Source organism: Chelonoidis abingdonii, chromosome 22, assembly GCF_003597395.2.
Source record: "Chelonoidis abingdonii isolate Lonesome George chromosome 22, CheloAbing_2.0, whole genome shotgun sequence".
Taxonomy (NCBI): domain Eukaryota; kingdom Metazoa; phylum Chordata; order Testudines; family Testudinidae; genus Chelonoidis; species Chelonoidis abingdonii.
This window is the reverse complement of record NC_133790.1, coordinates 31,949,207-31,971,932: the sequence shown is the minus strand read 5'-3', so window position 1 is coordinate 31,971,932 and position 22,726 is coordinate 31,949,207. Positions and strand designations below refer to the sequence as shown.

The 22,726-nt window shown below is 53.5% G+C and overlaps 1 protein-coding gene across 1 annotated transcript in view; it reads right to left on the bottom strand.

Moving 5' to 3' along the window:
* Positions 1-19,728, bottom strand: part of CABP7 (calcium binding protein 7) — an 88,362-nt gene extending 68,634 nt beyond the window's left edge. Inside the window, exon 1 of the mRNA XM_032768273.2 lies at positions 19,604-19,728. Within this exon, the coding sequence (XP_032624164.1) occupies positions 19,604-19,712 (109 nt within the window). The 5' untranslated portion in view covers positions 19,713-19,728. The remainder of the gene's footprint in view (positions 1-19,603) is intronic.
* Positions 19,729-22,726: the final 2,998 nt, after the last annotated feature.

Genomic DNA, 22,726 nt, shown 5'->3' with positions numbered 1-22,726 from the left:
CTTGCCTTCTTAAATCTGGTGCTGTGAGAATACCTTTAATAATGCAAGACTCATGAAAAAATGATGTAACTGTCTGTGACTGAATTAAGAACACACAACACTTGAACTCCTACCTCTCGAAAGTGGAGCAGAGCACCTCCAGTCTGCTCGGAATTGAAAAGTGCTTTCCCCACTGTGCGCGCTGACAGTGTGTATGAAGCGAGTAACTTGGATGCGTGCATAGAAGGTGAATCTGCACCGAAGTGCCTTTTGATGTAGGTTTGTTACAGCCCAATTCCTGCTCTCGTATTACAACCGCTTTGCTTACTCTTCCTAAAGACTGTTTAGAGAGAGAGAGAGAGATTGATCTTTCTTCCTTTTTCTGGCAAGGTGGCTGCAGCCTTTGGCTGGTTTGCCTGGAAGATACCTGCTCCTCCAGGGAGTTCTCAGACTGTTTTGATGTCCAACCAGCTGGTCAGTCACCCAGCTTCTGATGGGGAAGTTACTTGGCAAAGGATGGTGGATCTGCTGGAACCAGTGGCTGGTCCGGAGACTGATGTGGGATGATAAGAGTTCATAAGCCTTGTTCCTGTGGTATCTGGGGCACTGGGCCACAGAGAAGAAAGTTCTTAGAGTGAGAAAGGTAGCTTGGGAACTGTGCTAGAGGGTAGATCTGCATGGATCACATCCTCTGCCATTCCCAACCTCATAACTTCTCCATGGCAACTCTACGCATTGCTTACCTAGCAATGCAGGTTACATACGGGTTTAACAGACCCTGCTTCTTTTAATGCAGTTCAGCAGCTGGAGACAAGAAAGAGAAGCCAGCATGACAGCTGCCATCTTGGCTGGCATACCTGGGATTGAACCAGGACTCTCTAAAGCAGGGGTGAGCAAACTTTTTGGCCCGAGGCCCACGTTCGGGTTGCAAAACTGTATGGAGGGCCGGGTAGGGAAGTCTGTGCCCCCTTATACAACCTGGGGCCCGTCCCCATCCATCCCCTCCCACAATCCACCCCCGACTGCCCCCCTCAGAACTCCTGACCCATCCAACCTCCCCTCCTTGTCCCCTGACCGCCCCCTCCCGAGACCCCTGCCCCTAACTGCCCCCCAGATCTTACCCCACTCATTCAACCCCCCTACTTCCTGCCCTGACCGCTATCTCTACCCCCCCACCCCCTGACAGGCCCCCTGGGACTCCCAGCCTTTTGCAACCCCTTACACCCATTCCCATCCCCTACTGCTGCCCCTAACCTTCACCCCATCCAACTGCGTCCCTGCGCCCTGTCCCTGATGCATCCCGGTTGCCCACTCCCTGCCCCTTACATCTTGGAGCCGCCACACTGTCATGCCGCCAACTGCCGGAAGCAGTGGCCAGAGCAATGGAGCATGGTGCGCTGAGGCTGTGGGGAGAGGGGAGCAGGCGGAGGGTCGGGGTAGCCTCCCCAGCCAGAGCTCAGGGCTGGGGCCAGGAGGTCCTGCAGGCCAGATGTTTGCCACCTCTGCTCTAATGGTTAAACACATGAGCTGCTACAGATTGAACGAAAGACCAACATCTCTGCCAATGGCTGGACTGAGACAGACTCATAACCTCTGCAGTCAGCACGAGGGTGACCTGCACCCACCAAGTGAGCAGCAGCTCTCCACAGACCAGTCAAGTAAGCTGCATGGATCACGGTTGGGGATCCCTATTCGAGGCCGCTCCAGGTGACTCACCTTTCAAGTCCATGAGGACTGGCAGTCATTATAAGCCGTGTGCTCAGGGCATGAAACCAGCTTCCTAACAGGGTCAGAGAGGGACTTGCCGTTACATGCTATGAATAACACCTTCCTCGAAACAGCTGTCTAGTACAGTGTTGGGCAGAGCCTGCTCGTAGTCTCTTCTGGCAGGCTCCTGTGTCTGAGGCATATTTTAGTGGTGTGGTATTGTGCGTTGCCAGGAAGGGTGCCATGGCCTTGATATTGGGTATTTCTGGGTCTCTCCTTAGGGCACATGGAACTGGGAAAAGCCTTCCCCTGAGAATTTCTCTTTTTTCCAGACAGCTCGGACAGTTGCTTTCTGGGGGATTTCGCAGCCCCCGCCTGCCTCATTTGCAAACAGAATGAGAGAAATCGAAGGATTAAGGGTCATACAAAATCATATTTAAGGCAGTTGAAGCTGAGACTGTGGATGTTTTAGGAGGGTCTTGATTTGACAGAGATGAGGCTTTTCTATTTTAGGGGGAATCATGTAGTTCAGTAGATAATCATGCTACTGTATTACAGCAGCCCTTAGAGGCACATGTATGAGTCAGGGCCACACTGTTGCCGAGTGCTGCACATACACCTGGCTAAGAGAAATCCCTGTCGAAGAGCTTTAGCCTCCATAACACAAGACAGAGCAAGTGTGGGAGGGAACGGACAGGTGCTCATGACTTTCCAAGTAACGTGATAGAGGAAAAGAAATACGAATCTCTGGGTCTTGATTCCTGATGATCAATGGCTCCATGTCTATTGGCAGTCGATCAACTGGTGCCCAAGTCGGTCCTGGCCGGTTTTGCCTTCAAATCTTCATTAATGATCTGGAGATGCGTGGGACTGCACCTCAGGCAAAAAACAAAAAAAAAAAAAAAAAAAAAAAAAAAAAAAAAAAAAAAAAATTTTGCAGATGACACTAACTGGGAGGAGTGGTAGGTACGCTGGAGGGTAGGGATAGAACACGGGACCTAGACAAATTGGAGATTGGGCCAAAAGAAACTTGAGTCGAGGTTCAACGAGGACAAGTGCAGGTCTGCCGTAGGACGGAAGAATCCCAGCACTGTTAGGAGACTAGGGATGAAATGGCTAGGAGCAAGTTCTGCCAGAAAAGACCTTAGGGGTTCAGGGGACGAGAAGCTGGATTATCAGTACGACGCGCTGCCTGTGTTGCCAAGACGGCTAATGGTATTTTGGGCTGTATAAATTAGGGAACAGTTGCCAGCAGATTAAAGGGACGGATCATTCCCCTCTATTTGACATTTGCGCTCATCGTGGAGTACTGGTGTTCCAGTTTTGGGCCCACACACTAGAGAAAGATGTGGGAAAATGGAAAGAGTTCGGTGGAGGGCAACAAAAATGATTTAAGGGCTGGAGCACATGACTTATGAGGAGAGGCTGCAGGAACGGGGATTGTTTAGTCGGTGCGAACGAGAAGAATGAGGGGCGATTTGATTAGCTGCTTTCAACTATCTGAAGGGGTTCCAAGAGGAGTGGATCCAGACTTTCTCAGTGGTAGCAAATTGACAGAACAAGAGTAATTGGTCTCAAGTTGCAGTGGGGAGTTAGTTGGATATTAGGAAACACTATTTCACTAGGAGGGTGGTGAAGCACTGGAATGGGTTACCTAGGGAGGTGGTGGAATCTCCTTCCTTAGAAGTTTTTAAGGTCAGGCTTGACAAAGGGCTGGCTGGGATGATTTAGCTGGGAATTGGTCCTGCTTTGAGAAGGGGGTTGGACTGGATGACCTCCTGAGAAAAGAGACCATGGTGATAGGACATTGTGCATGCAGCCTACAGCACTCTTGGATCCTTGTTTGGTTGGCAGGGGGCACTGGAGATGGAATCTTGTGCTAATGATTTAGTGCTAAGAGAGGTTCAGATGTGACAAAGTAATGATCTAGTCTTACTTAACAGGCCCTAGGACTTCCCTGAGTGAATTCCAGGTTGAATTTGGGCAGATCTCAGAAAAACAGCCCATCTGGATTTAAAAATTGACACTGATAGAGAATCTGCCATATCTTTGGGTGTATTGTTCCAATGGTTTATTACCCTCACTGTCAAAAATAGTGCTTATTTCAAGGCTGAATTTTGTCTAGCTTCAGTGCCCAACCATTGGATCTTTTGAGTGATAGACTTAAGAGGCCTCTGTTATCAAAATATCTGTTTCTACGACGGATATTTTTTCTAGAGCAGGAGGCAGAGTGGGAGCCTCCTAGATAGAGAGGTGGAAGCTGACCCTGCGAAGCTCAGTAGTGTCACTACAGCAATTTTTAGGACATTTGTACAGAGCACTGTTTAATAGTTTGCTGGGGATTGGGAGGCTCTTTGCTCCAGGTTGAGCAGGGAGTAAACAGGGAGGTTTAGGTGAAGAAGGGGATAGGTTCAGTACTGGAAGGGAAAGGTGGAATCATCAATATTTGCTTAGGACCAAAGGACAAGAGATTGCTGCATCCTGAAGTGGGGGTTTCCTTTCTCTGTGACATCACAATTTGTTGTCCTGGAAACAGTGATCTCACAAAGCTGCATTATGACATCACTGCTGGATCAAGCAGTAGGAGCGGAAAGAGAGAAGGAATTAAAAGAAAGGGAGGGCCAGAGAGAAGAGTGAACAAATGTGAGCAGAGGCCAATCTGCCATGAAGCCAGAGGTAGGAGAGAGAGAGGCACAAGACAGGGACATGCAGATAAGAGAAAAAAGTGAATTAGTGAAAGAGACAGTTCATGGGAGTGCATGAGAGAGAAACTTGTGCAAGCAGCTGCTCCTTGGGTGATTAGCAGGGAATTGTTAGAGTCCGTCTACACTGCAATAAAAGACTTGTGACAGGACCACGGCTGGCCTGGCTCAGCTGACTCGGGCTCTGGCAGTGGGGCTATAAAATTGCAGTGTAGACATTTGGGCTCGAGGCTGGAGCCTGGGCTCTGGGACTCCACGAGGGGAGAGGGTTCCAGAGCCCAAAAGTCTGCACTGCTATTTTTTGCCTCGCAGCCAGAGCCCCCTGAGCCTGTCAGCTGACCCAGGCTCAGGGTCGTGGTGCTGTGGGGTTTTTATCGCAATGTGGATGCACAATAAAAGGCATGGGCTAGGAACAGGAATCTATCTGAAGTGAGTGTTTATGAGTGAGGGAAAAGCCATTCATCGCTTGAGGTTCACACCTGACCCCTTCAATGCCTCTGGTTCCCCTTAACCCACCTCTGCAGCCATTCCTGGCCCCTTCTTCCCCGCCTCCCTCCCTTGGCGAGTGGTTCCACATCCTCTTTCTTGAGCCTCCAGTAGGACAAGGGAGGTGGGAACAGCTAAGCTATCACCACTGGCATGTCTCTGGGGGAACTGATAGGAGAAGCAGGTCAGAGCGACTGGTCCCTCTGCTCCAGAGTTGGATGGAGACAACAGTAAAATTTGATTCTCCTCCCACAAGAGCTAGTGATGGGGGCAGACTAGCTCAAGGTGTGAAGGAGAGATGGCTTGTGTTCCTGTTGCTGGGAAAGGGCCTGGGACTTGGGAGGGCTGAGTTCAAGGACGACGGATGCCCTGTTGGACCTTGGACAAGTCACTTAATCTCTTTGTGCCACTGTTCCCCTGCGGTAAAGTGGGATAATAGTACTTCCTCACTTTTGGAAGAGCTCCCTGGAGAAGTATTAGGACGTGGTCTCCTCATACCAAGGCTGGTTATTAGTGTCACAGGTAGGGGGGCTAACAGCTCCCAGTCATTCCCAGGCCATCCTCTCTTTTTTGGGGTGGAAACATGCGCTTCTTCCACTCTCAGACAGCAGCAGAGCTGCATTCCTGGTGCTAACCCCAGCAGGCCTGACCTCCTATGTTCAGCATCTGCAATTCTGTTTCTTCTGGAACAGGGACAGTGGGAATTAGTGACCAAAAGGCCCCTTTGAAGCAAAGGATCATTTATCTAGAACAACAGCACTCTAGAGAGAACAGACCTTAAACACAAACCAGCCTCAAGGCACTGCTTGCTGTTCCCTAAGGCGTCTCTCGCCCTTTGTACTAGTCTGCCTAGCTAGCAGCTTCTGGAGTGCTGCAGGCCCCCACAACTTCTAGGAACGAAAATGCTCTTTTAATTGTGTGTAGCCTTTTGATCTGATAGGTCCTAGCACTTCAAAACCACGTGTTGGAGACAAGACGTAGGATCTTTCAAGCTAGTAGCTGGACCCCATCATCTTCCTAATGTGCATCTAAATGTTCTTAGCTGGCAAGCCACTGAGTTACTTCCCTGGTTCTTAGAATCATAGGGTTAGAAGGGACCACAAGGACCATCTGTTCTTCCCACAGTCCTGGTATAAGGTGGATCAGATTCGCACAGAAAAGCTTTATAACCCACTACAAAATAGCTTCCCTTTCCTGACCTGGTCACACACAGTGTTCATAAAATGATTGCAGATTATTACATCTCAGCTCCACTTCTGTCACAACTAGGGTGACCAGACAGCAAGTATGAAAAATCAGGACAGGTGGTGGGGGATAATAGGAGCATATATAAGAAAAAGCCCCCAAAATCAGGACTGTCCCTATAAAATCAGGACATCTGGTCACCCTAGTCACAACTGGCCTTTAGGCACTGTCAGCCCAGGTGTGTTAGCAGTTGCAGCCCCTTCAGCAGCCCGGGCCTTTCAGCGTCTGCAGCCCTCAGCTACACAGCCAGATGGGGACTGTATGGTCATGATGGCCAGTAGCCCATGTAGTTCCTAAGCTGGAGACAGGAATGTCACTAGCTCTTTAAGAGAGAAGAGGCCAGTGCATGTGTGAGGGGTGAGCTGATTCCCCAGTTAGGTTTAAAAGAGGACACCTGGGCTTGGCTACAGAGGGAGGAGATGGGAGCTGTCCAAGAGGTGCCAGGGACAGGAAACAGCAGCAGGAGAGAACTGGCAAGAGTTGTTTGGGAGAGCACTACAGGAGACTTGCTAGAGAGAGCTGAACAGCAGCAGAACAGCTGGTGAGCGCTGCCCAAAGCCGACGACCTCGATGAGCAGCGGGCTGGGGCCGTGGTAAAAGGGGAAGCTCCAGCTCAGTGATGGGAAGCAGAGCTCAGAAGCAAGAGAGTGGATTTGGGAGAGATGTGCCCTGAGCAGGGGTAGGACTCCATGCCTGGGGAGTGGGACACTGGGGAGTTCTCCTGGGGACACCTGACCTAGGGGCTGTGGAGACTGGTTGCTCTCAGGTTGGGGGTCTGGAAAGTGGGGGCCCTGCATCAGGAATGGGGAACACAGTGCTGCTGGTCGCTCTTGGCGGCAATCTGGATGTAGTGCCCCTGCAGAGACAATGGAAAAATAGCTGTACCTTTTTGTATGTTTACGGTGGGTGTGTCAAGAATGGCTTCACCACAAGGGTTTGGGGAACTATTGCCCTGGTGTTCCTGACCAGATTATGCACAGAGAAGGAACTTTGAAATGGACAATGAGAGATTGTTCCTTTCATGGGGAAACTGAGGCAGACAGACTTGTTGGTCTGCCACTGGAGTGTGTTCAAAGGGGGCCCCCTACAGGCAGCAAGCTCTTTCCTGGGAAGAATGGAAATAACAGTGGGAGCCAATGGGAGTCATGGCGGGGTGGGGCTAAAAAGCAGGTGGTGCTCCAAGTTGGCACCAAAAACCAAGGGGTTGCGTTGGACAATTTGATGATAGAGGCCAGATTTCCCTAAGGTTACATGCAGTCAACATGCTGTGCGCTGCTCAGCTCCAAAGGGCGGGTTTTTAAAGATCAGCCTGGTCTTGGATAACTCAGGGCCCGATGGCAGGGTAAGGATTAGAACTTTAACCCACACCGACACATGCCACAACCTAGCTCCGTCAACAGCACCCAGGCAGCCAGCGCTAGCCCCCCCCTCTTGCTCTGCACCTCTGCTCTGGGCTCTGGATGTCACCTGACTTCCTAAGCACTCCCATTGAGATCATTGCAGGGGAGGGGCTCCATGGAGAGAGCAAGGGGACCTGAATCAGGGCCCTACGCGGTGAGTGGCCTGTGCAGCGCTGAGTCGAACAGCGAGATGCTAGTTATTAATAACAAAGCACAGAGAACGCTGGAGGCCCTGCTCTGGGGCGGCAGCTCCCATTAGCATCTGTGGGTGCTAGCCCTATGCCAGTGAGTGAATACAGCCCCAAGGGCTACTGGCCCCTAGTCACACTGCTTCAGCTGTGCGCAGGTGTTTCTCCTGATCTCTCCTTAGCAATTGCCAAGGCTGGGCCCAGCAATTCTTGGGCTGCTCTCCTCTGAGGCCCCTCCAGTTTCTACTCTGTAGCAGGTATCCGAGCTGAAAGGGGGCCTGCCGGCAGTGCCAATACACAGCAAGGGGGGAGAGAATGGTGGGTGCCTCTGTGCCCTCCCTGGGGGCTCTCTAACTGTTCTGGCAGCTAGACAATGATTCCTGTGGGTGTCTGGGCAGATTTCCTTCCCAGCAGAGCGTGAACTGGAGGTAGGACTGGGAGATGGGATGGGATGCCCAGGTCCCCCTTGTCTCTCTAGCTTTAAGAAGCTCAGTGTCCCTGGCTTGTGGCATTCCCTGCTGGAGCTGTGTTTGCTTAGCTGCCATTTCATGGCCTCTGTTCTCCTTGTGGCTCCTGCAGTGCCCAGAGCTGGAACTCAGGGAAACGTGCCACAAATGGCTTGATTTGAACAAAGGACTTTTTAAAATCAAGACCCCCAGATCCAAGCACCTTCCAACTCTGGGGGGTGAGGATTCAGGGCCGGATCAGCACAATTAGTGCAGGGGAAAGATGGGTTGGCTGCCCTGCAGACCGGTGTGTCTGTTAAAATGTGCAGGTCCCCCCTTCCCTGCCTGCCCTAAGCCCCCTCCTCTGGTGACAGAGCGATCCCCAGGCAGGGCATGCTGACATAGGAGCAGCAGGTACCTGACTGGGACTCTGTCACCAGGAGAAGCAGAAGTGCCCCAGCTAGGAGCCCCCCATTTGCCTCCTCACCTCTGAAGGTAGCTCGGGCAGCCTCCCTCGGAAGATGGGAAGAAGCCCATGCCCTCCACTGCTGGCAGCCCTTCACCTCCACGTGCCAGGGGCAACAAGCTCATGCAGTTAGCTCCTTCTGCCTTCCTGCCCCAAGGGCTGGGGGCTGTTGGTGGATGGAGGACAGAGCAGGGCAAGGGAAGGGGGAGAAGGGAAGAGGGAGGGGGCTGGACAGAGCCAAAGGGTGGATCTGAAAGGGGAAGGGAAGCAGGTGGAGGAAAGTGAAGCAAGTGGAAGATGGAGAGGGTGCATGAATCTCTGAAAGGAAGAGGCAGTCCCAGCATGGGAGGGAGCAGTGGAGGTTAGTCTGGCCCACTGGCACTGGGTGCAGCTGTTGATTCCTTTTCTAAGGGCCCAGATGCCCCTGGGGAGTTACAGTTAAGCCCCCTGGTAAAACCTGGTACATTTCCTGTGGCTTTTTTCCTCTATAAAATCAACTTTTTTAGTCTGAAAATCCAGCTGCCCAGATGCTGTACAGTACCAGGCCTCCAGACTGTTCTTGAGAAGGTCCCCCTCTCTGGTTCCCCCATCCTTCCAGCACCTCACTCACTCACTCACTCATGCCCGTCACCCCAATCGGGGTATGGGCCGCCAACCACAGATCTCCAGAGTCTTCTATCCTGGGCCATTCGCTCTAGCTGGTTCCAGGTATAGCTCATTTTTTTGCTATCAGCCTGAAGGTCGCGTCGCCAGGTGTTTCTTGGATGGCCTCTTTTCCGCTTGTCTGCAACCTGCGCCATCTTTCCTGACTCGTACATGGTCCTCACATTCCATGTGCCTATGGTAATCCTCCTGGTTGCAAGAAGGGTAATCAGCTTAGTGGCTTCCTCACGGCTTTCACCACCCAGCGTCATGCATCTTCGAGTTGAAGACCCTTCTTTTTCCAGGGTAAAAGTCTCTGTTGTCTCTGTTGTTGGCGTTTCTCTAGCAGGTTGATTTTTTACGGGGTGGAGTTGCTAGCCCCACGCCCAACCCTCCTCCTTTATCCTGACTTGGGACAGGCGGATGGCCCCAAAGGACCTCTCTGGTGGAGTTCAGCACCTCCTGCTGGGGCTAGTTTGGGGGATGTGCCCCTGCACAGCTATAGCCATGTGCATACATTCACTGCTCTGGCCCTGCGTTGTCTTTGGTCCCCACGCACTTCTCCAGCTGCATTCTGGCTCCACACACTGATGCAATGTTGCCTTGTCATGTGAGCTAGAGACCAACCCCCAGGCCATCAGGTGGCCTTGAACCCTTGACTGACAGTGCTAAAAGCTGAGTCTCCCACATGAGCTAAAGCCAGAATCCTTTTAACCAGCTACAGCATCAGCCTTGTTAGCCACCTATGTAGCCCAGTCACTTAGAGGGTGACAAAGGCCCATATTCTCCACTTGTGTGGGCCACAATGACCTACACCAAAGGGAGTAAGCTCCTCTCCTGGTGTGCTCTGCTGCTGAGCTGAGACAGCTGGAGGGGATACCTTTTAGGGCTTCTCTAGGTGTAGGACATTTTGGAAAGTTAATCCAAATTAACATTGGAAGTGAATTAAATTTAAAGTGAATTAAGGTTACTTTAATTTGGAAAGAGTGTCCACACAGGGGTTTAATGCGATCTAACTAATAATGCTGTTTAAATTCACACCTTTAATTAATTCAGATTAATTTCCTAGAGTGTTCTGTGTAGACATGCTTGCAGAGGGAATTCAGGCTCCATAACCCATTCCTCACCCAGCCTCTCTGCTGAGACTGACAGTTAGTTCTAGTGACGATGATGGTGGTGGTTTCTGAGACATGGATACCTGTCTGCTGGGAACTGGGCTGACCCCACCACTCTGTGCCCCAGTGCTGCTGAGCAGCTCTCAGGCGGCTCTCCACCACTGCACAGTGGATTGAGTAGAACGTGGCATTCGGGGCATAGCTGTGAAATTGGTGCCGAGTTTTCCCAGGGCTCATGTCAGGATCCAGGATGAGCAGGAAGTGGAAGACAGCTGACTGTCTGCCTGGCCATCACCTTGCTCCTGTTTGCTTCCACTCCCACCTCTTCCTGCGGGGGCTGCTGCTTCTCATCAGACCCTGTTCTGAACAGATCCACCCTGTGTAAAAGGTGTGGTCCCTTCCGGAGCAAAGTCCCAGCTCCGTGGATGTCAATGGTAAAATCTCCCATTGGCTTCACTGAGGCCAGGATTTCACTGTGGGATGTTGCTAAGGAGGTGCTCAACAGGCAGAAATGTGGGAGCAGGATGGGTGAAGGAAGTGGGATAAAGATGTCGTCTTGCCAAAGACAGGGTGGCTGTCTCAGTATAAAAAGGCAGGCAGGCCTCGGAGGGCTTAGCCGTTCTGTTTGGATACACACGCCAAAGCTTGGCTGCCAACACAAACTCTAGAGCCCTGGGGCAACCTCTCCAAGCTACTGACCAGGACTTGGAAACTACTCAAGAAGAAGCTACCTCCTGCCCAGAGAATCTTACACTAAGCCCCTTGCATACTGGTGCGGGGCTTTGGACTTTCTGGCCTTGTCTTCAAACACAAAGTTGCATGACTTTAACTAATCCGGTGCAAAGCCCCTGTGTAGACACTCTTAAATTGCATTTAACTGGGTTTATTTTTGCTTAGCTGGCAGTGGTGAGCAGGCAGGCGCTGAGCCAGCATAACCAGTTCTAAACTGAGATCAGAGGCCAGGCCAGGGTTGGCACCAATTTAGCTAAATGGGTTTTAAAACTGATTTCAGTGAAACCAGGGATAGTTGTGTGTGTGGACAAGGCCTCAGTCAGCGCTGGGTGGGTATCCTTGCCGCGCAGACACTGAGTACTGTGCCTTTCTCTGCTGTCCCATGGCCTCACTTTAAGAAGCTCCCAGTAACCACAGAGGTAGCCTGCACTTTCAGAATTGGGACCTAACTTTAGATTTGAGATGTTGGCTTTGACCCCTGTGTGCCTCAATTCCCCCCTATGAAATATGATGCTAATACTTCCCCAACTCCCTGGGGCTTGTGAGGATTAATTAGCTGATGTCTACAAGTAACTTGAAGATGCCAAGTGTAATGATCTGAGCGTCATTAAAATGATTGATCATTTCCTTTGTGCTGCTGGTGTGCCTGGCACTTAGACATAAGAAAAGGCACGGTCTCTGTCCCATTCGTCCTGTCACTGATTTGTACTGAGTGTCCTGGCCCCTCTGCCTCCATGCCTGCTCCTAACTCATCCATATGCAACAGTTTGCGGATGCCAAGGAGCTGAGGCCTAATTGAATTGAATTGATCTTGCTGATGTTATCAACAAATGGCTTCTACAAAACACAAAGTCAAACAGTGAGACCAGGCAGGCGGGAGTGTCCATGAACCTGGATCACCTGCTTCTTTCCCATGTGCTATGATGGTGAGGGCTGTATAAGAACTAGACTAGAATAGAAATTCTCCTGTTACCCTCCAGCAGGTTTGGAAAACATTTGGCCAAGGGAAATCACCACAGAACAGATCTTTGTTCCCCTGCTAGTGGCTGGACACATAGTGTTTTAGGTGTCTGCTACTGCCACCAAGCTAGGGGGCCTGCACCTTTAGCTCTGGCTGCCCCTATGCATAGGAGGTGGACTGGGGCCATACTGCTGCTTTTGGGAGCCACATGGAGTGGCCCCTGACCCTGCTCCCTGGCTGGAGTGCTGGAGCGGGGCAAGCCCCAGACCCCACTCCCCAATGGGAGTTTGAGGGCCGGATTAAAGCTGCTGGTGGGCCGAATTCAGCCCACGGGCCATAGTTTGCCCACACTTGGAATCCCTGCTAACTCAGGAGCCATGGGATGAGTCTGATTTAAACAAACGTTGTCCTTCATAACACAGTTCCAAGGAGCTGATGTGTTGTGCCGAGGGGCCTCTCAGTAGATGGAATGTTCTGATTGCTGTGAAACCACTGCCCTGAGCAGCCCATTGTCTTCAGCGCTGGCACCTTCCCACCTTGCAGAGCCTGAGGATGTCCTGCCACCACTGAGCTAAGTATCAAGTCCCCCCAAAGAAAAGGGCGTCCCACCCAAACACTGATAGCTTGCCATGAAGATGAGAGCATGTCCAGGCAGAGGAACACCAGGGAGTTGGTAATGTTCCCCACTCCTCCAGCTCAGGGCACCCCGACAGCCACCACCAAGCTCTTGTCTGATAAACATCTACACCTTCCAATACCCTGGCATTTAGTTCACCTAGGAACATAGGCAGGTCTACCTACTCCTGTTTTCTCTCTCCATCAGTGGCCAGCACAATGTATTTCAGCAGAAGGTGTAAGAACCCAGTAGTAGCAGGCTTGGGATAATCTGACCCCATATTAGATTTGACCCTGAAGCACCAGGTTTTCTCTTTCTTCCACAATTGTTATAATTAGTTAGGATAACTTTGCATATTTTCACTGTCCATATACATGCCCAATCCCTTTTGACTCATGCTATAAATTCTTGGCCTTGCTGGCTTCCAGTGGCAGTGAGTTCCACAGTCTGAATAAGCATTGTGTGAAAATTGCTTGGTTTTGACCCGCCCCCCATCTCCATCTCATTGTTTGTCCCCTTGTTCTTGTGTTAGGAAACAAAGAACAGAAGCACTGAATCTTCCTTCTCTAGCCCAGTCACTATTACAGAGACTACGGTTCCCTCTTATTCCTGTCCTGTCTAAAGGAAATGATTCCAGTCTTACAATTGCTTCTAAGATAAATACCCTGATCTGGGACCCCTTTAGGAGAAGGAATTTAATCAGTCCCCTAGTGTGAGCTGGCTGGGGCGGCTCCTTTCATTGCTGATTTAAAAGAGGGAAAGGTGATGTGAGGGGCAGTGCTGTCTAGTAGGTTGAGCACAGGGGGCTGGGTGGAGCTAGATACCCAAAGTGGCAGGGTTCCACTCCTGGTTCTGTCAATGGCCTGTTGGGGACCTTGGGCAAGTCACTTCATATCCTGTGCCTCAGTCTCCCCATCTGTAACACAGAGATAACAACACTTGCTGCCCTCCCAGGGGAGGTTTGTCTTATGATCCCACCAGGTTTTGGAAATGGGAGATTAGGTTTGCAAAGCCAACCAGGGGCTTTAGAGACACAACCCCCACGATACAGACTAGGAGCCAGTGGCCAGTCAGAAAGCTCACCCATAAAGCGCACAGGGCTGTGAGAGGTGGGACAGCACTGGGGTAGTCATGGGATTCGGCCATAAAGAATGATAAGGGGACAGCAAAGGAAGTGCTCTAAGGTAGGTGATTTTGGATCTGTCAAGCCACACTCCTGCCTGGACAGGCTGGTTTGAAAGCTCTCTGCCCAGTGCAGGGCTCCAGAGAGGGGCACAGTGGGGAAGGGAGGCTGTACTGAAAAGGTGGGTAGAGCAGGAATGGGGGCATAGTTCATACCCAAAGGGAGTGGGTCAAGGCAAGGACCTGGGGCATACTGCATGCAGGAGGGGAAGGGGGCATGGGACCAGAAAGTGAGGCTATATACTGCATATGGGAGGGCTTAGACAGGGCAGCTGGTATGAGACAGGAGGGGGCTCAGAGCAGTGTGGGGCCAAGAAGAACAGAGGCCTGTGAAGGGGCTGAGGGAGGGGCTGGCTGGAAGGACCCATTGCATGCAGGAGCATCCTGAGAGGTGCAGGGAGCTGCTCTGAAGCAATGGTTCAGCCTCACCTTGGCTGCTGCATTCAGCCTGAACCCTCCACTCCAGAAGGATGAGCAGAGAAGACGCTGCAGTGGAAACGTTCAGAGGCATCAGGAATGGGGGTGGTCCAGGGTGGGGAGGATATGTCTGAGGAGATAAGGCTGTGTAGGTAGGAAAGGCAGAGAAGAGGAGGAGACAGGACAGAGGGCCAGATAATGATGGATGGCAGAGACATGGCTCGCTGAGAGCACCTGGCCACCCCATCCCTGTGAACAGTGAAAAGGAAATGTATGTGTTTCACACAAAATGTGACTGACCTGGGGAACTCCCCGGGGCAGGATGGGAGAGTCCCCCAGGGTCAGGCATTAATCTATGCAGAGACATTGTGAATGTTGTTAACACTGTTAACTCCCCAGTATTACAGTAGCAGCTAGAAACCTCAGCCATGATCCAGGCCCCACTGTGCTGGGCACTGTGCAGTTAGATCCAGTCCTTGTCCTGGAGAAGTTACAGTCCAAACAGACAAGAGACTGGGAAAGTCACAGGACCCAAGGAGGCTAAGTGACTTCTCCAAGGTCATGCAGGGGGTCAGTGGCAGAGATAAGAATTGAATCCAGATCTCCTGAGTCCCAGCTGGGAGCCTTAACTATGGGATCGTCCTTCCTTGCACTCTAATTTTGAGACCATACACCAAAGTCTTCCTCATGGAAGCCCACTGGCTTCAGCAGGCTTCTAGAGGGAGGCATTTGACCCCAGTGGTTCAGCTGCTGTATTCCTGGGTTGTTGGGCTCTTGTTCCACTTAAAGAGGGAGACTGGGAGCAAAAGGAGCAGAGATGGAGTGGGGAGAAAGAAATGAGGGTGAGCAGGAAGCAAAAATCAAAGGCAGAGTGTGAGCTTAGGAATAGCAAGGAGGAACAGGAGCAGCAGCCTGGATATCATATATGGCTCCCACCCATCTTGGCTCCTCGACCTCTAACAGAGAATGCAGGCTCCTTTCAGAGTGAAACACAGGTTTCTACAAAACCCAAATCACACTCAAACATGAACCCAGATTAAGGTGACACAGAAAGACCCAGGCTTCCCAAGCACCAGGGAACCCCACCACTTCCTGCAAAGACCATGAACCCCCAAACTCCACATCCAGCATTCCCCATCTATTTCTGTGCAGAAGATGAGGCCAGGCTGGCAGCGCAGCAAAGAATGCACATCAGCACAGCACAGCCTAACGAGATGGGTTATGAGGGCTTCGCATCAGGCATTGAGCAGCCCTGGAGACTTGACACCATACGACTGGGGCCATCAGCTGGTTGGACTGGATGGGCCATTCGTCTGGTCCAGTACAGCGGGGAGATGGGACATTGCTGTAGAGGGTCCAAATGGTCTGTGCCAAGCAGTTCCTGTGTTCCTCAAGTCCCATGATTCAGGGCGGGAATGGGCAAGTTGTACCATATCCTCAAAAGAGCAGGGGGAGACTTTAGAAGGTCGAGGGGAGGATCATATTCATGAGGGGAAAGGGAGAGAGAGGGGCTTTGAAGTTCCTGGCACTCCAGCTTCTGACATGCCTACAGTGATCCAGGTGCTCAGGAATCCTCCTATGCCAAGCTTGCCAGCAGCCTAGCAGGGACAGAGGTGGGAGCAAGCTTCACTGGTGTCACCTGCCTCATTGCTTCCCTGAGTGAAATCAAAGAGCCTGGAGGAACCTTGCTCTCGGCTGGGATGTTTTCTCCTTTAGGGTCTGCCTATGCTGCAATTAGGCCAGCATATGCAGGCACACCCAAGTTAGCTCACTAAAAATAGCAGGGTAGCCATGGTGGCACAGGCGGTGGCAGGGGTGAGGTGCCCAAGTATGTACCTAGGGTCGCAGGCGGGATAGTACTGGGCAGCTAGGCTGTGCTGCTGCCTGTGCCATCCTGGCTACACTGCTGGTTTTTAGTGAGCTAGCTGGGATGTGCCAGCCCATGCTGCAGTGGCTGCAGCGGGGCCAACCTCAGTGCAGGATGCGGACCTGGCCAGTGCACGGCAATTCTGTTCTGTGCCAACATTTGTAGTTTCGAGCTGTGCCCGTTCCACGTGGCAATGAAACCAAAACCTGCCCAATATTTTCGTGAAGTGGGTTTGTGTTGAAACATCTTTTCTGCACTTGAAAAGCACTGGCTGTCCATTCTGCCTTCCTCTCTCTGAACAGAGATGAGCAGAGCATCTCTGGGCTGCAGAAAGCTTCCTATCCAAATCTGCCCTGAGACCAGGATGTCTGGGGAACACTGTGGTGATATGCCATATATTAGTGAAAAGGACATTCAGACCAGCCCTAGGATTTAGTGCCGGGGAGGGTGTCTTGGGGAGCCGGGGGGCTCTCTCCAGCCCCAAGACAGAGACAAGAGCAGGGCCAGCTTCTCTGCACCCAATCTCACCCCTGTGCCTCAAGCCTACCCTGCCCACTTCTAGGGTACTTCAGTCTCTGTGATCCTATTGGCCCATGGCCTCTCTGCTCAATCTGGCTGCAAGGAGCTGGGGACGTTTCTGCCTGGTGCACGCCTGTTCACCAGCCATTAAACTGAGAGCCCCCAACTCACTGTACACAAGACATCCAAAGGGGACATTTCAATGTCAGCTTTGTGGGCATAGCAGGGACTACAGGGGCAGAAGCACTACTTGCTGCCAGGCATGTCTGGGCAGGTTGGGTTCAAGCAGCAGGGGGGAGGGTGGTTTGCCTCCTATGGCCAGATTGCCTGAAAACTAGCCCTTGGCAGAGGTGGTGAAGGAGGTGCCAGCTGGAGGTGTGTGTGAGTAGGAATGGGATGGAGAAAGCTTTATAGGGCCCCTACACTTGATGCTTGCTCCCTCCTGTGTCTGCTTTGGAAATCGGAAGAAGAGAATCCCTGTTGGAATGAACAGTGGGAGAGCGACGGAAAACACAGCCACTGCGACCCAGCTGTTCTCGTGACAGGAAAGCAAGAGTCGCTCACATTGTATCCTGACACATTGTGATGGGAAAGCAACAGCTGCTCACATTACAGTGTGGTAGGGCAGCCCCAGGTGATCCTGTTATATTATTGTGACCTAGTTAAAGAAAAGCAAAAACCACCCTCATCATATCCTGTCACAACAGAAGAGCAGGAGCTGTTCGTGTCATAGGATAGAAAAGTAACAGTCACTCAGCCCATGTTGTGATTATAATAACAACAGCTTGTCAGCGTACTAGTGTGACAAAAGGTTACACAAACGCAGCTCACTGCAACACATAAGCAACAGTTACTCACATCTTATTCTGATAGAAATACAATGTGATGTAAAGTGTCAGGGGTAGCCCTGTTAGTCTGTATCCACAAAAACAACAAGGAGTCCGGTGACACCTTAAAGACTAACACATTTATTTGGACATAAGCTTTCTTCACCTGAAGAAGTGGGTTTTTTACCCACAAAAGCTTATGCCCAAATAAATCTGTTAGTCTTTAAGGTGCCACCAGATGCCTTGCTGTTATTGTGATATAAAAGCAATTGTTGCTCCAGTCACACTGTGAGAAAGCAACAAGTATTTATAATTATACTGTGACACTGTTATACAAGAACAAGCCACATGGGTCAGAGGGCGATAGAAAGGTAAAAGTTGCTTATGACATAGTGGGATTAAAAAAAAAAAAATGCAACAATCACCGGTCATAAGATTGTGACACAATGTGCTAAAACAGCGTCAATCACCCATGCTGTACAATTGTGATATACTGTGCTAGGCCTGCAACAATGGATAATGCCCTATGAGTGTGACCCACACCACGCTGGAGCAATGACAATTGCCCAGGCCCTGTGAGTGTGACCCACACTGCGCTGCAACCACAATGATTGCCTGTGCCCTGTGAGTGTGTTCCATGCTGCACTGCAACCACAATGATTGCCCGTACTCTGTGAGTGTGACCCATGCCGTGCTGGGACAACAATGATTGCCCATGCCCTGTGAGTGTGACCCATGCCGACTGCAACCACAACACTCGCTCATGCCCTGTGAGTGTGACCCATGCTACGCTGCAACCACAACTCTCGCTCATGCCCTGTGAGTGTGACCCATGCTACGCTGCAACCACAATGATTGCCCGTGCCCTGTGAGAGTGACCCACGCTGTGCTGCAACCACAACAATTGCCCGTGCCCTGTGATTGTGACCCATGCCACGCTGGGACAAAAAGGATCAGCCATGCCCTGTGAGTGTGACCCATGCTGTGCTGGGACAACAAGGATTGGCCGTGCCCTGTGAGGGTGACCCGGGCCGTGCTGGGCCAGCGAGCACCGGCCGTGCCCTGTGAGGGTGACCCGGGCCGCGCTGGGCCAGCAAGCACCGGCCGTGCCCTGTGAGGGTGACTCGGGCCGCGCTGGGCCAGCAAGCACCGGCCGTGCCCTGTGAGGGTGACCCGGGCCGCGCTGGGCCAGCGAGCACCGGCCGTGCCCTGTCACGGTGCCATTGTGGCAGTGGATCAATCGCTTGTTGCATGCGGCAGCCCACGCCGAGCGCCCGGCTCCCTCGCCCCTCCCGGGTGCGCCTCCTGCCTTGACGCGCTTCCCGCACTGCCGCGGCCGGGCGCATGGGGAGCGTGGCGGGGCTGCTGGCTGCGGAGCCCGCAGGATCGCCCGGCCGACACGAGCGGAATGCCATGGCGGTGGCTGGCAGCCGGCGCCGGGGCTGCCGCACTGGCACGGGGACAGGGCCCCCGGGCCTCTCCGGGCCGGCGCAGCGCGCCCAGCAGGGAGGCGGCTGCGGGGGCGGGAGTCAAGTTGGGGCCGCCGCGCAGCCCTGGGGCAGGGGGTGATTCCCCGGCCCCTGAGCAGGGCCCTGCCCTGGCAGGAAAGCCCCCAGCCCCGCCAGGGTGGGAGGTGCCCTCTGCTCTAGCGCTTGGCCCCCGCCCGTGGCTCCTCTCTCTCCGCAGCCGGGCTGTCCCCCCACGCCCCGCTCCCCGCCGCTCTCCAGCCCGCTGGCGCTGGGGCGCTAATCCCTGGCAGCTCGTCTGGCCCCTGCTCCTCCCCCTGCACCGGGCACGTCCTGCGGGGCAGCTCGCTTGGCTCGCCCCACGGCCCAGCCACGCCACGCCGCGCCGGTCCCGAGTGCGACCCCCCGGCAGCCCCGGCCGCGCTCCGCAGGGCTGGCTCTGGCGATCGCAGCGGACACTGACCGCTGCCAAACTCCGGCCGCGACCCGTTCCCAGGAAACAGGTGCCCACACACCCACCCTGTGCCGCTGCCGGGCGAAGTAACCCCGCAAAGGGAGGGAGCCCCGAGCTGCAGCCCCCCGCAGCCCCTCTGCAGATCGCCGGGCCGGGCCGGGCCCCCGCCGCCCGCCGGTCACTCACCCTCCAGCTCGTCCTCGGGGATCTCGACGGGGTGCTGCTCCGCGAGGATGTTGGGGACGGTGTAGATGCCCCGGTACATGAGCGCCGCGGTCACTGGGTGGAACGGCATGGTGGAAGCAGCCCAGATCCCCCGCGGGACTCCCCGCTCTCATCCGAGGCGCCCTGGCGGGCCGGAGCGTGGGACCGGGGTGAGGGCTCCCCTGGCACCCGCCGGCCCCCCGGGAGAGCGAGAGCTGCCCCGCTCCGGGCCGGCAGAGGCTGGGGCGGGCGAGCGGCTCCGGGCTGGCGGCGGGGGAGATGACAGCCTCGCTGGCCGCCCTGCGCCCCTCCACACACACGGCTCGGGTCCCCCGGCAAAACGGTCCCGCTGGCGGCTGGTTCCAGTCAAACCCCGCTCCCCATCCCCGCGGCTCTCAGGCAGGCAGCAGCACACGGCTGGGCATCCTCCCTAGTGCTTCACCCCGGGACTCTCGGGAGCACGGATCCCATCTAGCCCCTGCCCCGAGGCCTCTGGGGGGCTGGCCTGGCTTCGGACCGGGTGCCGCAGGGGGGGCAGTGCGCTAAGTTTCCCCTGCAGGAGTTCAGCCCTAGACTTGCTCTGACAACCTCTCTCCACTCTGTGCGGTGCCTGCCTCTGCCTCTGCCTGGCTCCCGGCGCGCACATGCTCCCCCCACCGCCAAGCAAGTGAACATCTGAGCGGCCCCCTCGCAACGAAGCACTGAAACCACCTGCAGGAAGCGGGAGGAAGGCCAGGGAGCACCGGCCTCTCACCCCAGGCTTAGGCTGACCCCAGCCCTGGAGAGTCACTAGCTAGTGCTCCCTGGCGTTGGCTTCCTAGACTCTGCTTGGCACAGTTCCCACAAGGCCCCCCTTGTCCTGGGTCTGTCTTTAAACCTGGCTCCATTTGCACGGCTCTGCAGCTGGAGCAGACAGGGGGTTTCTTGTGCCATGCCACATCGTGCCAGATGGCCTATGACTGGCCTCTGGAGCCTGCCCTTCATTGCCCAGAGCCAGGGAGTCTTTCTGTGGCAGCAAAGGAGGTGCAGAACTCTGCCTAGGCACTGCTGGAGAGCACCTGGGGGAGGCCTGTGCGTAGGGCTGTGTGGGGAACACAAATACATTCCAGCAGGTGCCTCTGAGCCAAGCAAGGCTGAGTGCCCATCTCTCAGTCTCATCCTGCTGTCAATGTTTCCCCTATGTTCTCCCCAGCCAAACAGGTCACACATATCTAACGTGTGCAGGACTCCATCGCACTGTGAATGTGGACAAGCTGTGCAGTGAGGAAAGCCAAGAACCTAGGAAGGGATCAGACCATCTAGCCCACTCTCCTGCCTCCAACAGAGATTGATGGGTCCTAGATGCTTCGGAGGAAGTGGTGAGAAATGGGGCATTGTGGAATGTGCAGGAAGATATTTCAGTTAGATCAGTCTCATGGACTTGCCAGGGACTGGCTGGCTCCAGGGACCCGGCAATGGGAGGCGGAGCCTGCGCAGTTCTGTTCTGTTGGGAGCTTGTGCTGTGCTCAACACTGTAGCATCAGAGCATCTCCCAGTCGGGCGTTAAGCAATGTGACTAACACCTGTCACAAGTTTGTTCTCTCCTCCTTGCACCAGGGGGACATGGTCAATGAAACGCGTCCTGCCCTTGGCGCAAAAGTGGTGAGGTTTGGGGTGGCTTGGGGAGTTCATTCCACAGTCCCCATCCTGGAGCTTTCGGGCTTTTAGGCGCCCTGTTCCCAGGCTATGGAGCACCTTGAAGATCAGGACTGAGACCTTGAACTCAGTTCAATATTCGATGGGAAGCCAGCGTAGGGAGAAGAGGACAGGTGATGTTGCAGAGGAGATGCACTGCAGCAGTAAGTGCACGTCATTACCACCTGATAGCAACTGGATGGCTGGTGTGAAATGAGTTTGCTGGGTCTCAGTCCAGCCCCATGTGGGTCTGTATTGTAATAGCTACCACCACAAATGGCCCCCTCCCTTGTGGGCAGTCCCGACAGAGAGACTAGGGATTGAATAATTTCCCCTTTTTCTGCAGCATGGGGCATAGGTCACTTGCAGGTTTCAACTAGTAAGGGGTGATTCTCTGTAACATGGAGTCTTTAAATCAGGATTTGAAGACTTCAGTAACTCAGCCAAAGGTTATGGCCTGTTACAGAAGTGGGTGGGTGGGGTTCAGTGGCCTGCAGTGCACAGGAGGTCAGACCAGATGGTCGTGATGGTCTTTCTGGCCTTAAAGTCTGTGAGTCTAAGTCATGGAGACTGTGTTCCCATCTCATCCAAGCAGTGAGAAGAGCAGCACATGGGCGGGGCACTATGTGCATGGGTGGGGGAGGAATTGAGTTTGGCTTGTTCAGATTGTGGGCTGCTCCATGTGGAAACTCCAACCCCATATCTGCCTGTGAAGTGCCATGGCACACTCCTAACCAATCCCTGGCTCATTGCCACTGCTTGTGCAGAGCCACAGAGGAATTTAAACCGGCTGCCACCTTTCCCTGGCACAATGGCTGTTAAATGGTTTCTCACTGGGGATGTGTTGGTCTGGGTCCCCAGGCCAGTGGCATTTCCTGCCATGGGCCTTACACTCTGTATTTATGGGCACGGCTTTCACCATGATACTGTGGTCCTTCTCTAACCTCTTTCTGGCTGAGGAGCTCAAAGCACTTTACAAACATTCCCCAAACCTCACACAGCCCCTCCCCACTTGCATGGTTGGATCAGTACCAGTATCCTCACTGTAGGTAAGAGGAAACCAAGGCAGAGGGAGCAGACACAGCTTGCCCAGGGTCAAGCCTAAGCCTCCTGACTTCCACATCTCAGCTTTAGCCACAAGCTCCTCCTTTGTTCCTAGCAGCTGCTATGCCTTTAATAGCCAGGTGCTGTGATACAGCAGGACTATAATGAGCCAAGGACACCCACAATGGGTAACACCAGCCACTGCTGGTGCAGCCAGTGGCTGCGGATCACCCATCAAACTGTCAGTGGGGCAGAACTTATCCAAGGGAATTGGCCTTGCCCCCTGTAGCAGGTAAGGGGATGCATTCTCAGGCTCTGGGCAGTAAAACTGAACGATCAACAGCAGCCTCCCAGGCCTTCTTAAGGGGGAATATTTGCCAGCAAGCC